Source organism: Argiope bruennichi, chromosome 9 (assembly GCF_947563725.1).
Source record: "Argiope bruennichi chromosome 9, qqArgBrue1.1, whole genome shotgun sequence".
NCBI classification, from domain to species: Eukaryota; Metazoa; Arthropoda; class Arachnida; order Araneae; family Araneidae; genus Argiope; species Argiope bruennichi.
Window position 1 is genome coordinate 94814068 of NC_079159.1, and position 13518 is coordinate 94827585.

Here is a 13518-nt window from a genome sequence, read left to right on the forward strand (position 1 = left end):
TGTAATTTTGAACATCGGTCAGATGACGGGGACGACACCTGTGATGGCACCTCCTCTCCGCACCACACCACACCAACGGGAGGGATGTTTGGCCCGGGCTATTTAACGTGTACCAGGCCTGCTTACACGACGGTTCTTCGGTGGAATCGGGTCTCGAACCTGTAACCCTCTGGTTCCGAAGCCGAGGCCTTACCATCAGGCCATCACGGCACTAACTGGTTCTTGCTTACGGATTTAGTGGTTGTAATGTTCACATGAAAAGAAGGAGTAAAATCGGCATATTGGATATTTTATGTTTGGAATGCAACTAGAGAACTCTGTCTAGCTATTTTTACCAGCAGAAAAGCTACAGTGAAGCTGTAGACTCGAAATATCTTTCGGAAATGGATGGTGGTTGATAGAAGATCACCCCTAATTTGATAAAAATAACACTGCTAATTTCATAAATAACTAAAAATTGTCGAAATCGATACAATACTTGAGGCTGGCAAAATAATATCTAGATTTCTGCAAGTGACTAAGTCATTAGGAGGACAGATGATCACCATAGGGGCTAAGTATTGATTTAAAATTACTTTGGTGATATTTAGCATCAATGTTTTAATAATATATGCCTTACATTTCCAATATTGCTATGGATAGTTTCGTTTACCAGTAATGAATGATGATAATAAACCAAAATTATCATGGCAATCATGTACTACAGAACACATTTTATTAGATGAACCGTCCTTTATTATAAAATTTTTAAATTTATTAAAATCATAGTAAAGAGGCAGAACTTGATGTATATATTTAAATTACTTTTAAAATGTGCGAATAAAATCATTCTGAAAGCATAGTTTTAATTATCACGGATATACAAATTAGTAACAATAATTTTATTTACTTAAGCCAAACTCACTATTTGTTTGAAGAAAATGATAAATGAAAATATTTTTTTTTCAATTTATAATTACTTAAACTAGTAACTACCTTACTACTAAATATTTTTTATCAATCAATCAATGACAATCTTATCAATATATGTTTTTCTATGGAAGGAATAATTATACATGAATAGTGTATGCATGCTGGTTCGAATTAAAAAGCATTTAACCCGTGAATAAAAAATTTAAAGTGGAAATGCTTAATGAATGTCTAATTTTTGAAATTGCGATTGAAACTATAGTTCCTTTACTGGAACTGAATGAAAATTAAAACCTGAAAATCTAAACATTTTTTTTTTCGAAATACAATTTCAAATTAAAATAATTCTGCAAAAATAGATTTTATTCTGTCGAGAAAATAAAAATTTTAATTTCAAATGATGGTTTTATTTATCCAAAAATTTCGATTTTATCATGCACAAATGTAAAGTTATAAAAATATAGAATCTTTCTAATTGACTATATTAATAAATACCGTCTGTATACCGAATTGCTCGGTATGAATACATGCATGTCAGATTATTTATGATAAATATATTCTTGTTTAAAATATTATATTATAGAAAACCCTCTTCTCCTCGTCAATTTTATTTTTTGTTCAAATATCTCCAGCATCAAAAGATTTTCAAAATTCAATTTTTAATAAAATGAGTAAACTTTGAATATAGATTGAACCATACTACTTTCTAAAAGTATAGACAGTATATTTTTCCATAAATTATTAATAACTTTGCATCATTCGTTAAAAGTTAAATTAAAAATTGCAATTTTCATCTCAGAGGGAAATAAATGATTTAAAAAAAATAATTTGAATTTCAGTCATTAGAGATAGCAACGCTACAAATAAATTGATATTTTCTTTCATTCGAAACAAAGTTTTTAATTAATTTTCAAGAAGCATTCACTAATTCTTTCTTTATGCTTCTCGATATATGACAAAATATTTTTAGAAAATTTAATTTCCAGTCCTATAGTTTGCAAACTGTTAATGAATTTCATAATTACTCCCATGGATAAAAACAGAATGAAGCCAAGTTTCATTCTCATAATGAGTCTAATGCAATGAAATAATTGAGCAAATTTTTGTATTTCAAACTTTTCAAAGCATTAGTACGATTTGATTTAATTTATATATGCATTTTGGAAAAATATATAAAGAATGAACTCCTACAGACGACACAAATAGCATATTACATGAAAATCTAATTTTTGTATTGAAACCATTTCCACTCATTTTGTCTTTCCCTTCTCATAAAAAATTATCCACATTTTCATAACGTGCTTTATAAAAAATAATCCATAATATTTTATTGGTATGAAAGAAAATATGTAAAAGCAAATAAAGTGGATTTGAGTGTAATTACATTTTTTCAGATTTAAAAACAATTTTTGACTTCGAGAGCTGAAGAATAGAAGTGAAAACAGCTGTTGTAAAGAAATACTAAATTTCTTATAATTCAGCATGAATAAAAGATGAAAATCTATTTCAAGAGGGAAGTTTTAAGGCCTTTTAAAATTTAACTGTTAGTTTTATTCATCGAGTGATTTTTTTCTCATATCTGGTGATCTTTCTAAATTACTTAATTAGTATAAAATATTTAAAAAATTAGATTGAAAAGAAGAAATTAAAAATTATATATTTAAGATTATTATAACGCTTTTTTCTAAAAGCATTATTTATAGCTTGGAAGGTACAAAAGAGTTGAAGTATTTTAAAATGTCATATATCATAATATTTCCAATATTACATATTAAGATTTTTCAAAGGAATCTGCATTTCTCATGTATTCCACAAATCAAAAAGACTATTATATTAAAATGGAACTAGGACATTTTGTTGTCTTTGTGGAACGCAAAGAAACGTTATAATAGTTTATAGATAAGTATGTTAAAAATAATCCACTTACCTTCTATTTTTTAAGCATTGATAGGCATCAAAAATAAAAACAATTAATTATCCAAATGGCAATAAATCCATGGAGACAGATTGTAACTTGCAGATGAAAAAACATAGTTTAATAAGTTGCACGAGAACAAGGAAAAACGTACACATCTAAAATGAAAAAAACGTAAGTGAACAAAAAGATGATTGGATGTTTTTATATTATAGAGTTCTACATTGAAGAACGCCATCTGTTGGGACAAATAATATATATTGTTTTTTACACAGGAAAACACACAAGTGCAATAAAATTTGGGATATATAATCCCCAAATTAATTGTAAAGATAAAGATAAAACATATGACACAATACAATTTAAAAAAAAGAAAGCAATTTACGAAATATTTTCAACTTTATATTATTTGGAAAAAATTTAATCCTTTTAAAATAAATTTTTAGAAATATCAGAATCTAAATAATTATTTGGAACATTATCAAAAAATTCTGTTTTGGCTTATCCACAAAAACAAAATAGGCGAAACTTGAAAAAATTTAATTGGGTTTTATATTTATTTTATTATTATATCTCAAATACTTTGATAGTCATAGTGAAAAGGAACACAGCTTTTGAGAATTATTTGCATATTTCCTCTAAATTTTACTTAATCATTGAATAAAAATATTTCCTTAAATCACTAAGAAACCAATATCTAGAAGAAAAGATTTATGACTCTAAAATTTCATTTAAAGAGAAAATTCCTAAAAATGTTTTTAGAAAAACATTATTGTCTTGTAAAACTCAATTACCAAGAATGTTGGCAATTCACTTTATCAATCAAGTCTATGGAATTAAAACAGCGCACCATCTTAACTGTGTAGTTGCGGCGTTTGGAGACAAATTCTTCTATACCGAAAAATTCACCTCATTTCTACTATGTTGGCAGTGAACATCATTGCTGCTCCAAATAACAGAGAAGCTTGCATCAAATCTTTTTTCTCAAATTTTCTTTCTACCATTTAAATAATGAAATTCTAATATACCTTACTTTTTTATATAACTTTAAGAGATCAACCCTTTAGATATAACTTAAAGAGATCAACCCTTTAGAATTCGGATATTTCAAACGATCATGCGTAGAAAACATTGAAGTATGCTGAAAGCTTAAAAATATTTTAATTCATTAAGTATTCATATAAAGTTCATTCCAGAAAAGTATGAAAAATTTACTTACGAACACCCAAGAGGCATTCACCTGCTCACAATTGCAATTCAGACTGGAATGGGACCATCTTTTGTAATCCACTATATGAAGATAGAAGGATTCTAAAGGGTTCTCTATTAGGAATATTTTTTTTAGTTTAGTTATATTAAAGTCCCATTTTAAAGTAACACTAGGATGTTATTGGGACGCACTTTGTAATTTTGAACCGTTGTCAGATGAAGTGAGCAACACCTGAACTGACACCTTCCCCCTCTCTAAACTTCCACACTGCACCAGCGAAAGGACGTTTGACCCCGACGGATTTAACGGGCACCAGACCTGCTTCCACGACGGTTCTTCGGTGGAATTGGGTCTCGAACCTGAAAATCTCCGGTTCTGAAGCCGAGACCTTGCCACCGCGGCTTCGCTATTAGTGATAATCATCTGAGGCCCAATCTCAATAGCGTTTAATTCTCCTCAGTTCGCACTGGAAAGTTAAAAAAAGTGTTTACAGAACTGTTACTTATTTGACCTTGGGAGTTAAAATGTTGACCGTCTTGATATAACAGAGTAACAAGTTAACCGTCTTGATATAACACAGTAGATGAAACAATTTCTACTTAAGAATTTTGAAACGGCAATTTTAGGTTACAGTATTGATATCATATATTGAGTATATTACGTCTAAACCAGGGGGAGTAATTACCCGATTTACTCTTGTCATTATCTCTCTCCCCTGTATTCAATTTTGAACCTTCATGAACATCACAAGTGCTCAAATTTTATTTTCAGTGTCACTACATGGAATTTTTTCGCTTCGTGATATAATCAAGATACCAAAGCTTTTAAAATTAATAAACGTACAATAGTCTTTTAATGAAGGATTGAAATTAAAATTTGACACAGAAGCACAATTTTAATAATAAGATCTCTTATTTATATACGTCATAATATTTTTTGATTATTCACTATTAGCATAAGGTATTGCACGAAATCAGTCATATTTTGCATTTACTTTTTACAAAAATGATATTTTATATTTAACTTTTTTTTTTAACTTCAGCTTTTGTCAATGTGATGGCAATTCGTTGATGAAAGCTAATTTTTTTCATTGCATACCTAATGTTCTCGTGCAGGTTAAATTTTATTTTTATTTCATGCGAGCTAAATTGCTGATCAATATGATTAAATTATTTAAAAAAAGAATATTTAAAAATAGAAATCTGATTGGTTGACTAAAAACCTTAGCATCATTAAAAAGATAATTTTTTGATCTTCAATATTATTAAATGTAGGTTTGTAATTCAAACTTTTAAGTGAATGGCAACGTTGTTACAATTCTTTTTTTAGTTTAGCGAAAGTGGAAACGCTGTTGTAATATTCCATAAAATAGACAGATGTCAATTTAAAAAAAGCTTGTTAGCTTCTTGCTTTTGTTAAGAATGTCTACTTTACTGGGTAGAATCTGGGATTCAAATAAAGTGAGTGACATTAGCAATCAGATAATATAAAACATAGACTTTAATTTGATATATATAACATTTAATAGATAGATCTTGTGACTTTAGTTAAAGACGTTCGATTGTACGTTAAAATTTGAATGCCAGTCGATATTGTGAAGATATCTTAACTAAGGTTGTAGTGCATTTTGTGTTCTAAGAATCTCATCTACATGTATATGAAGATACAAGCCAATAGATGGTGATCCGTTTTACAGATTTAGTTCAAAATTAAATAAAGATCACTTTAAATATTGAAGCCATGAAACAAATTTCATTTATCTAAGTTATGCTTTGAAAGAACATTTACATGTATAGCATGTAGCATATGTACATAAAGTTTCTCTTTAAGATAGATTTGATAGAAAATGTTATACATATTTGCATTTTAGATGTTATGTAAGGGTAACAAAATTTATTTATATTATATAACTCTGTATTTATAGTAGTCTTATTCGCTTGTTCTCGGATTACCAGACTTCTTGCTATTGAAATTCATTCAAAAGTATGAATACAGAAATATAGGAATTCGAGATAAATATCATATACCAAATTTTATCTGTCTAGTTCAAAGCAGTTTTAAGGTACCATTTTCACATTCAGGCATAATTCCAAAAATGTATACTTTGGACTCTGGGAATTCTGAAGCGTGGAAATTAATCAAAATTTTAAGGTCACATTTTTTGAATTTTCATTGCTCTTTTAATACTAGAAAAAAATTGCTAGCATTCAATATATATATATATATATATATATATATATATATATATCCACTACAGATGAATAAAATTAAAATATAAATATTATTTATAGTTGCTTTATAAATAATTCAGATATTTTCAAGTTTAATTAAGTAGCTATTTGATTTCAGCGTGGTACATTTATCACGTGAATAAATTAAAAAATTATAGTAGATTCTTTATCTGCTGTGTTTTTTCCTGTAAATATTACAAACAATTCATTCACGAGAAAAGGGCGAAGAAATAAACTTAGTTATAAGAAAGATAAGATTTCTTTTGAATAAGTTTAAGATTTTTAAGTTAATTTTGTAATTTTTTTAAGTTATTCTGAGTAAAGTGGCTTAAAGTTCATAAGAGTGTTAAAAGATATTAGATCACTCTTTTTGACAGATATAAGGAAATGTTTGGCGGAATTTGGAAATAAGAGTTCTTTATTAGCACATTATTATGTCTAGACATAATAAATGCGCTCAAGGCTATAATCTTGAGTAATATTCTGAATATTCATTAGAAAAAAAAATCCTTCGCTGGTTATCAAATGAATAGTTCGGAAACTGCAGCCAAAAGAATTATCAAGAAATTGTCTTAGATAAGGTTGCAACATTTATAAGTTTATATAGTGTAACTCGAAAAAAAAATCTTCTCGCTTTTTAAGAAATAAGTCGAGATGATATTTAAAGGTTCAGTTCTAAGATAAAAGATTATATGATATAAAAATAATTTACACTTTCTTTAGTATAACTAAATTAAAACGTAAAAGCACTTAAAAAATTTTGGTGGAATTTAAGATTGCAATGTCAAACTCTCTGATTTACAAGCAATAGTCAATTCCTAATCAGATGCCATTCTGATTTTCTGTGAGGAATAAAAGTTATTAAAAATAATCGATTATTGTATCGATTTCGTTTTACGACAGACGATTTCTTTTATTCAGATGTTTTAAATGAATATTGTAGTAAAAAATATCTTTAATCAAACATAAGCACAAATTTTGTTTAAAGATAAATAAAACCAAATTAGGATCATTTTGATTTTCTTTTTACGGTTGCAATTTGATATATTTTAGAACTTTATTTGACTTTCAGGTGGAAGATTTAGAATTGATTATACGCGACTATAACAGCAATAAGGAAAAATTATGATTGACATCAACTACGAGTGATATTAAAAAAGATATTGTCTTGTAAAACACTGTGTCTAGCTGAGTATTAGTGGATAATTTCGTTAGGTTAAGCGAAAAATGTACTTTTTTTATTATGTGTGCATTTATTTACTTTAAAGCATTAATGTTTTCTTTCAAGCTTTTCTAATATGCAAAGTAATATAAAATTTATAATATCTTCAATCAAATTGAAACCCAGATTTAGATTAAATGTAAAAAAATCCTTAAAGTTTCTATATTTTATAAAATATCACTTGTACTTTTACATGTTTGCAGACTTTCAGTCGAATTTAGAAGCTATGAGCTCAGAAGAGAGCCATAACAAGCATCCAGTAAATAAGAAAAAAATTATAAATTACATCAATTAGTATTAATATTATGATATAGTATCATGTTATTAGAGGTAGTTTCATTGAATTATTTCATTAGTATATTGAAATAATTCATGAACAAACACACTAATACAAACAAATGTATGCATTATATGTAAACAGGCAGATTAACAAATGCCATTAGTATAATGGCATTTGTCAATCTGCCTGTTTACATATAATGCATACATTTGTTTGTATTAGTGTGTTTGTCCAACCTTGTAAATCTTGAAAAGTTTTAACGATTCAGATAACTCTCTTCTAACAATAACACAGAATGTAGATGTTTTTGTTTGTCTGCTGGAGCTCTTTAGTACAAATCATTAAAGCTGTAACTACCAAATTTGTCACAGATATGCTTTAGAATATAGGAATGTGCATCTCGGAACGAGTGTTGTAAAAGTTTAATTAGAATTTTAAGAATTCAGAGTTAAAGTCCAAGGTTAAAGTTTCAAAGTTAAAGTCCTCTATAACTTACTAAAATATTATCGCAAATAATTATTTTTATATCATCTTAAAGTTCATAATAGCCTTTTCTGTATCAATCCAGCTGTCGTCCAAATTTCTCCCTAATTTTATTAAATTTCCAAAAATTGTTTAACTTATAGTTTACAAAAATATTTATTATTATTATAAAAAATTTAAAAAGTTGAATTCCACTATATTATTAAATATTCTTTATAATATATATTAATATATTTTTCAATCACTGGTGGAAGTTCATATTCTCATGAAATTTACTTCCTTCTTATATTTAATCAATTTTTAATGAAATGTATAGTGAAATTTCTTAAAATAATAAATATATAGGAGATATACTCATTAAATTTAATGATTGATTAGATTCATTTTTTTATCGATATGCTTTAAGATAAATGGTTTATTTTTATTTTGATATTGACCATTTCTTGTGCACAAATAGAGTGGATTTGAAGCATAATTTTTACAAATAGTATTATTACAATTCGTAATACAATAGTAATATTACAATTACAATTCGTCTTATTTCGAATGCATATCGCAGAATTAGCAAAGCGTGAGATATTATTTGTTAACAATAATACTAAAACTAGGAATTTGTTTATTTTTACGACCCCTGCCAATATTAACTGGCGACAATATTATGCATGTTACAACTTGGAGATACTGGCATGATTTGAAAATCGCCAAGCAAATTTCGAGCCGTAAAAATAACCCTATGCCTCTTTTTCTTACCCACATACGAAGTACAGAGAAAGTACAGTAATTATCAAAAAATTTGAACTCGAGATTTTGACGAATCTTCACGCTTTAGATCACTCCAAGTTCGAAAGACACATTTTTGGAAAATATCCGTCTCTCTGTCTCTGACAAAGATAACTCAGAAACGCTTTCAGCTAGACGGATGAAATTTAGTAGGCTGGTTTAAAACCAAATTTATAGATTTCTTTCAAATTTTGAGCAAAATTCATTCAGAGAAAGCCAGCCTGTCCGGCTGCTTGAATATAATTTAGTTCGATAACTACAAAACGAAGAGGGTTACATAAATAATAATCGCCACTCAGATTTAATATCTTCAACATAGAAGCATTCCAAATTTTGAGCGAAATCCAACAATGGGTTGACAGATCTGTACTTTCAGAAACATGTAAACGCGATAACTAAAAAATCCGATGACATAAACATCAAATTTGGTATGTTGTTTTGCGGCTACAAGTGTAGTTTTGTGTTAAATTGTTGTTTCAGTCGGTTGGGTAGAACGCGTCTGAAATACAAATTTGATTTTTAGATGTTATTAACAGAATGCTAGGAATTAATCGCCAAATAACTCGCTAAGGATGATGCAACAGATCCAGTAAAGATGATGAATTAGCGCCAAAGTTTAATATTTCGTAAGAATTGTATGCCAGTGTTTTACAAGACGTTCTCTAGTAAATACCTTTAGTAGAGTGTATGCGGGAAAGTTTTAGCGAGACCAATCCGGATGGTTTAGGAGTTTAAAAAATCCTCTAAATGGATTAATGTATAACTTATATTTATTGTTTCTTTCTAGACAACCCTTACCATTGTGACTGTTCCATCTTGTGGTTCCGAGATTGGCTCCAGGCTAGAGGTCAGAACGTCGCCAATCTTCCCCGAGAGACCCGATGCAACTCGACCAAAGAACTTGCGCAGAAACCCATCGTCAAGCTCTCCAACAGTTCTTTCGTCTGTTCTTCATCATACAACCCCACAATGGTCCATCCTCTCCTTGTGGTCCTATTATTCATCACTCTTGTGTTTGGTATGTGTAGGTAATATTCGGGACCTTTGCTGTTTTTTTGTAACTAACCATGTCGAAAAGTAAATCTCCACAAAGGTCATAAACAAAAGCTGATTTTGTCACTCTACCAGCAAGACAAAAATATGTTTTTCTAAGATCAGATGACCAATTTCTTGAGTGCAGAACTTTAATGTGAAGCAGTCAATGCTACAAGACTTTGTTGCAAACATCAAGAATGAGATATTGGAGGTTATCGATGATAACCTAATACGGCATTTCTTCTTTCAAGATAACAATTTCAAAGTTATTAACATGGAAATGTAACTGTTTTGGTCCAGATAAACGTAGTTATTAACTGATGATGATGCATAAGAAGATAACTTTGATGTGTTTTCGTTAATTGTGTACTAAAACAATCTTTTTATAACCGTTTTAATTAAGATTCTGATTACCATTTCTGTGAGCCATTGTCTATATATTACAGACAATAAGTGTGACAAATTCTCTAATTTGGAACCTAAATGTATACGCCAACGTGTATTTTTAGAGTGTGATTAACAATGTAATAATGTCATTTTTGTAAAGTCAGTTACATACTTTCAAACTTTTTCTTCCGTTTATTTGAATAATCGTAAATTGATAATGGTGAATTCGATGACATTTTGGAAGACAAATTCTTGATTCATTATATGTACTTTTCATTTAAAGTAAGTGAATATTGTATTTATTCTATACATCGCTTTATATTCACATTAATATTTTAAAAATATTTTTAACTTCATGAATGAAATATTTTATTGTATTTTATGGTGTCCATTGAAAAATCTTGAAGCAGAAAAAATATAACTAATATATTAAATAACGTAATTAAAAGGAGAAGTATAACTGCCCAAATTGTAGATTATTGATTAAAACAAACTATATTATCTTCTTTTAAATTTCATTTTTTAATATTCCATATCGCTTAAAGCACAGTTCATTCTCGTCAAAATAAAGCCTATATTTTGAAGTATTATCTAATTTAAAAAACCAAACGAATAATTTCTAAAATTAAATTGCAATTTAATTACAAGATTAAAAATTATAATTTTTAAATGAAATATCAAAAATTGAAAAGGTTAACTGATGAAACTCAATTTATCAGTAAAGTACCAAAAATGCTTTATTTCACAGTAAATTAACTTACTAAAATATATATCTAAAACGAAAATGCTACACCTCTAAAACATATGTACAAATTACACTTCAAGTTATTCATTTTTTTTTCAAATGAGAAATTTGCAAATTAGAACAAATTTGAGAAATTCGAAAATTTCGTTCTAATTAGAATAGATATTTCCTTGTACCAAAATTACGATTACATATCTAAGAATATAAAAAATACTGCATAAATTATTGATGTATTTTGTTATACATCTCACATATCAAATAATCGATATCATTTTCAAACTTTACAATTTTATAAAATATTTATTTTATGTACGTTTCATTCATTGCGAAGATTCTTTGGAAACATTATTTGTGGCAAACGATGACGATGATAAATTATATTCATCGACGATGAAAGTCTGCGCGCTCTTCCATTATCAAGCATCTCTCTTTTTGATCGCTGAAACATTTTTTTCCTAATATATACTTGGCAACATCATCATTGCAAAATGTTTGTTTACTATCAGAAGAATTTTTAAAGAGTTAGTTCTTTTTGTCTCGAGCAACATTGTAATAATCCAATAAATAAATAAATATATACAGACTTTGAGCTTTTTGATGCACAATAATTTCTGCATAGAGGTGTACTTCTGTATTTTATTAATGTGTGTCTCTCTTATGGGAAGCCACATGATATCAGTGTACATATCGGTATACACTTACGCGAACTCATCGTGGAAATGTTATTATGGTGTTTTATATTGTATCATGTTTATGTATGTAAATGAATATATGTATACATGTATACATACACATATATACACAATATATATGTATATATACATATAAATGAACCTATCCTTGTTGTATCATTAGCAATAAAGTTATGTCACACTGATATTCATCTAGTTTATTCTGGATTTTAATACATATGTATTGTATGGTTATAAGTAATCAAGGGGAAAGATGTATACTTGAGGTAATTCAAAGCCTCAAATTACATTTTGTATATTTCATTTTTGTGAGAAGTAATTAAGTTTATGTGCTCATAAGATTTCAAATAATAATATAAAGAACTATAATAAGAATATAATAATATATATGTGATTATAATAACTATATAATATAAAGAACTAATAGAAGCACAGCATATCTACAGGAAAAGAGCATTTCGAATATTTGATGTATGATTTTATATCAATTATTTTGAATCCAATCAAGACAGTGCATTTGGGCATAGCGATTTTTAGAATTCAAATGTCAAATTTTATAGCTTTGAAGGTTTAGAAAAATAGTGATCATAAGGTCATCACATTTTTAAGAATATGAAGAAACAAATTATGTAGAAAGAAACATGAGAAGAGAGACAAAATTAAGTTATTTTTATATGCCTTATGATTCCTAAACATTATGACTACATGATTCCTAAAGATTAAGACTAAATACAAAGAAAATTGTTGCTGTCTGTTAGAGGAATTTTAAGTGATATTGAATAAGAGTAAAAATCTAAGCGGAACATAACTGGAATGTTCATCTAAACTTTCTTGCATACATTCCAATAAATGCCTTATCCCCTTCATTCGCAAAAAATCTTGAATGTAACGAATATCTTGTATGGTATTAATGAACGACACTTACGAAATATAGATCTTTGACCTGAATTTAGCTTTTTTTTCTGAATCTATTAAGATAATACGCATTTGGATACATTTTTGTCAGATAATTGGTAGAAAAATATACGAAACTACTATTATGGTCAGAAGATAATATACTGAATTTCATTGATTTAAATCATTGTGTTCAAGTGCATGTGAAAGTACAAGCCGACTGACACCATCCATTTGGTTCAAAACTTGACAAGTATCTTTATTTTAAATACTAAAACAGTGTACCAAATTTTATCTACCTAATTTTTTGTGTTTTGTAATTATCACATTCACGTACACTAGAACAAGAAAACAGATTTCATGTGAAAAGATTTCATACAAAATTTGATAGAAATCTTCAAATACGGTCGTAATTATATAAACCAATTTTCAGCCGTCTCACTTAAAGCATTTTATGTTATATTATTTACTGACAAACATAATGCCAAAAATGCGGTTCTTTTTTTTTTCACGTGGAAATTAAACATGGTGATTTGTTAAGATCTCGAGTTCGAATTAAAATTCTTTCTCTTTATTTCGTATATTAAAAAATAAATGTAAGAAAAAGAAAGGGGCTCTGTAGTCCATAATATATCGGCTGCCGCTATTTTAGAATATGGGAAAAGAATGAGGACAAAAAGAAGAGAAATGAGAAGGAAAAATATTCTATATTAATGAACTTTATTTTATTTTTTA

General features: G+C 28.1%; 1 protein-coding gene across 1 annotated transcript in view; it reads left to right on the forward strand.

Moving 5' to 3' along the window:
* The window catches only part of LOC129984667 (chondroadherin-like protein), a 423788-nt gene extending 412760 nt beyond the window's left edge, over positions 1–11028 (forward strand). Inside the window, exon 6 of the mRNA XM_056094594.1 lies at positions 9818–11028. Coding sequence (XP_055950569.1) covers positions 9818–10062 — 245 coding nt within the window. The 3' untranslated portion in view covers positions 10063–11028. The remainder of the gene's footprint in view (positions 1–9817) is intronic.
* The last annotated feature ends 2490 nt before the right edge of the window (positions 11029–13518 follow it).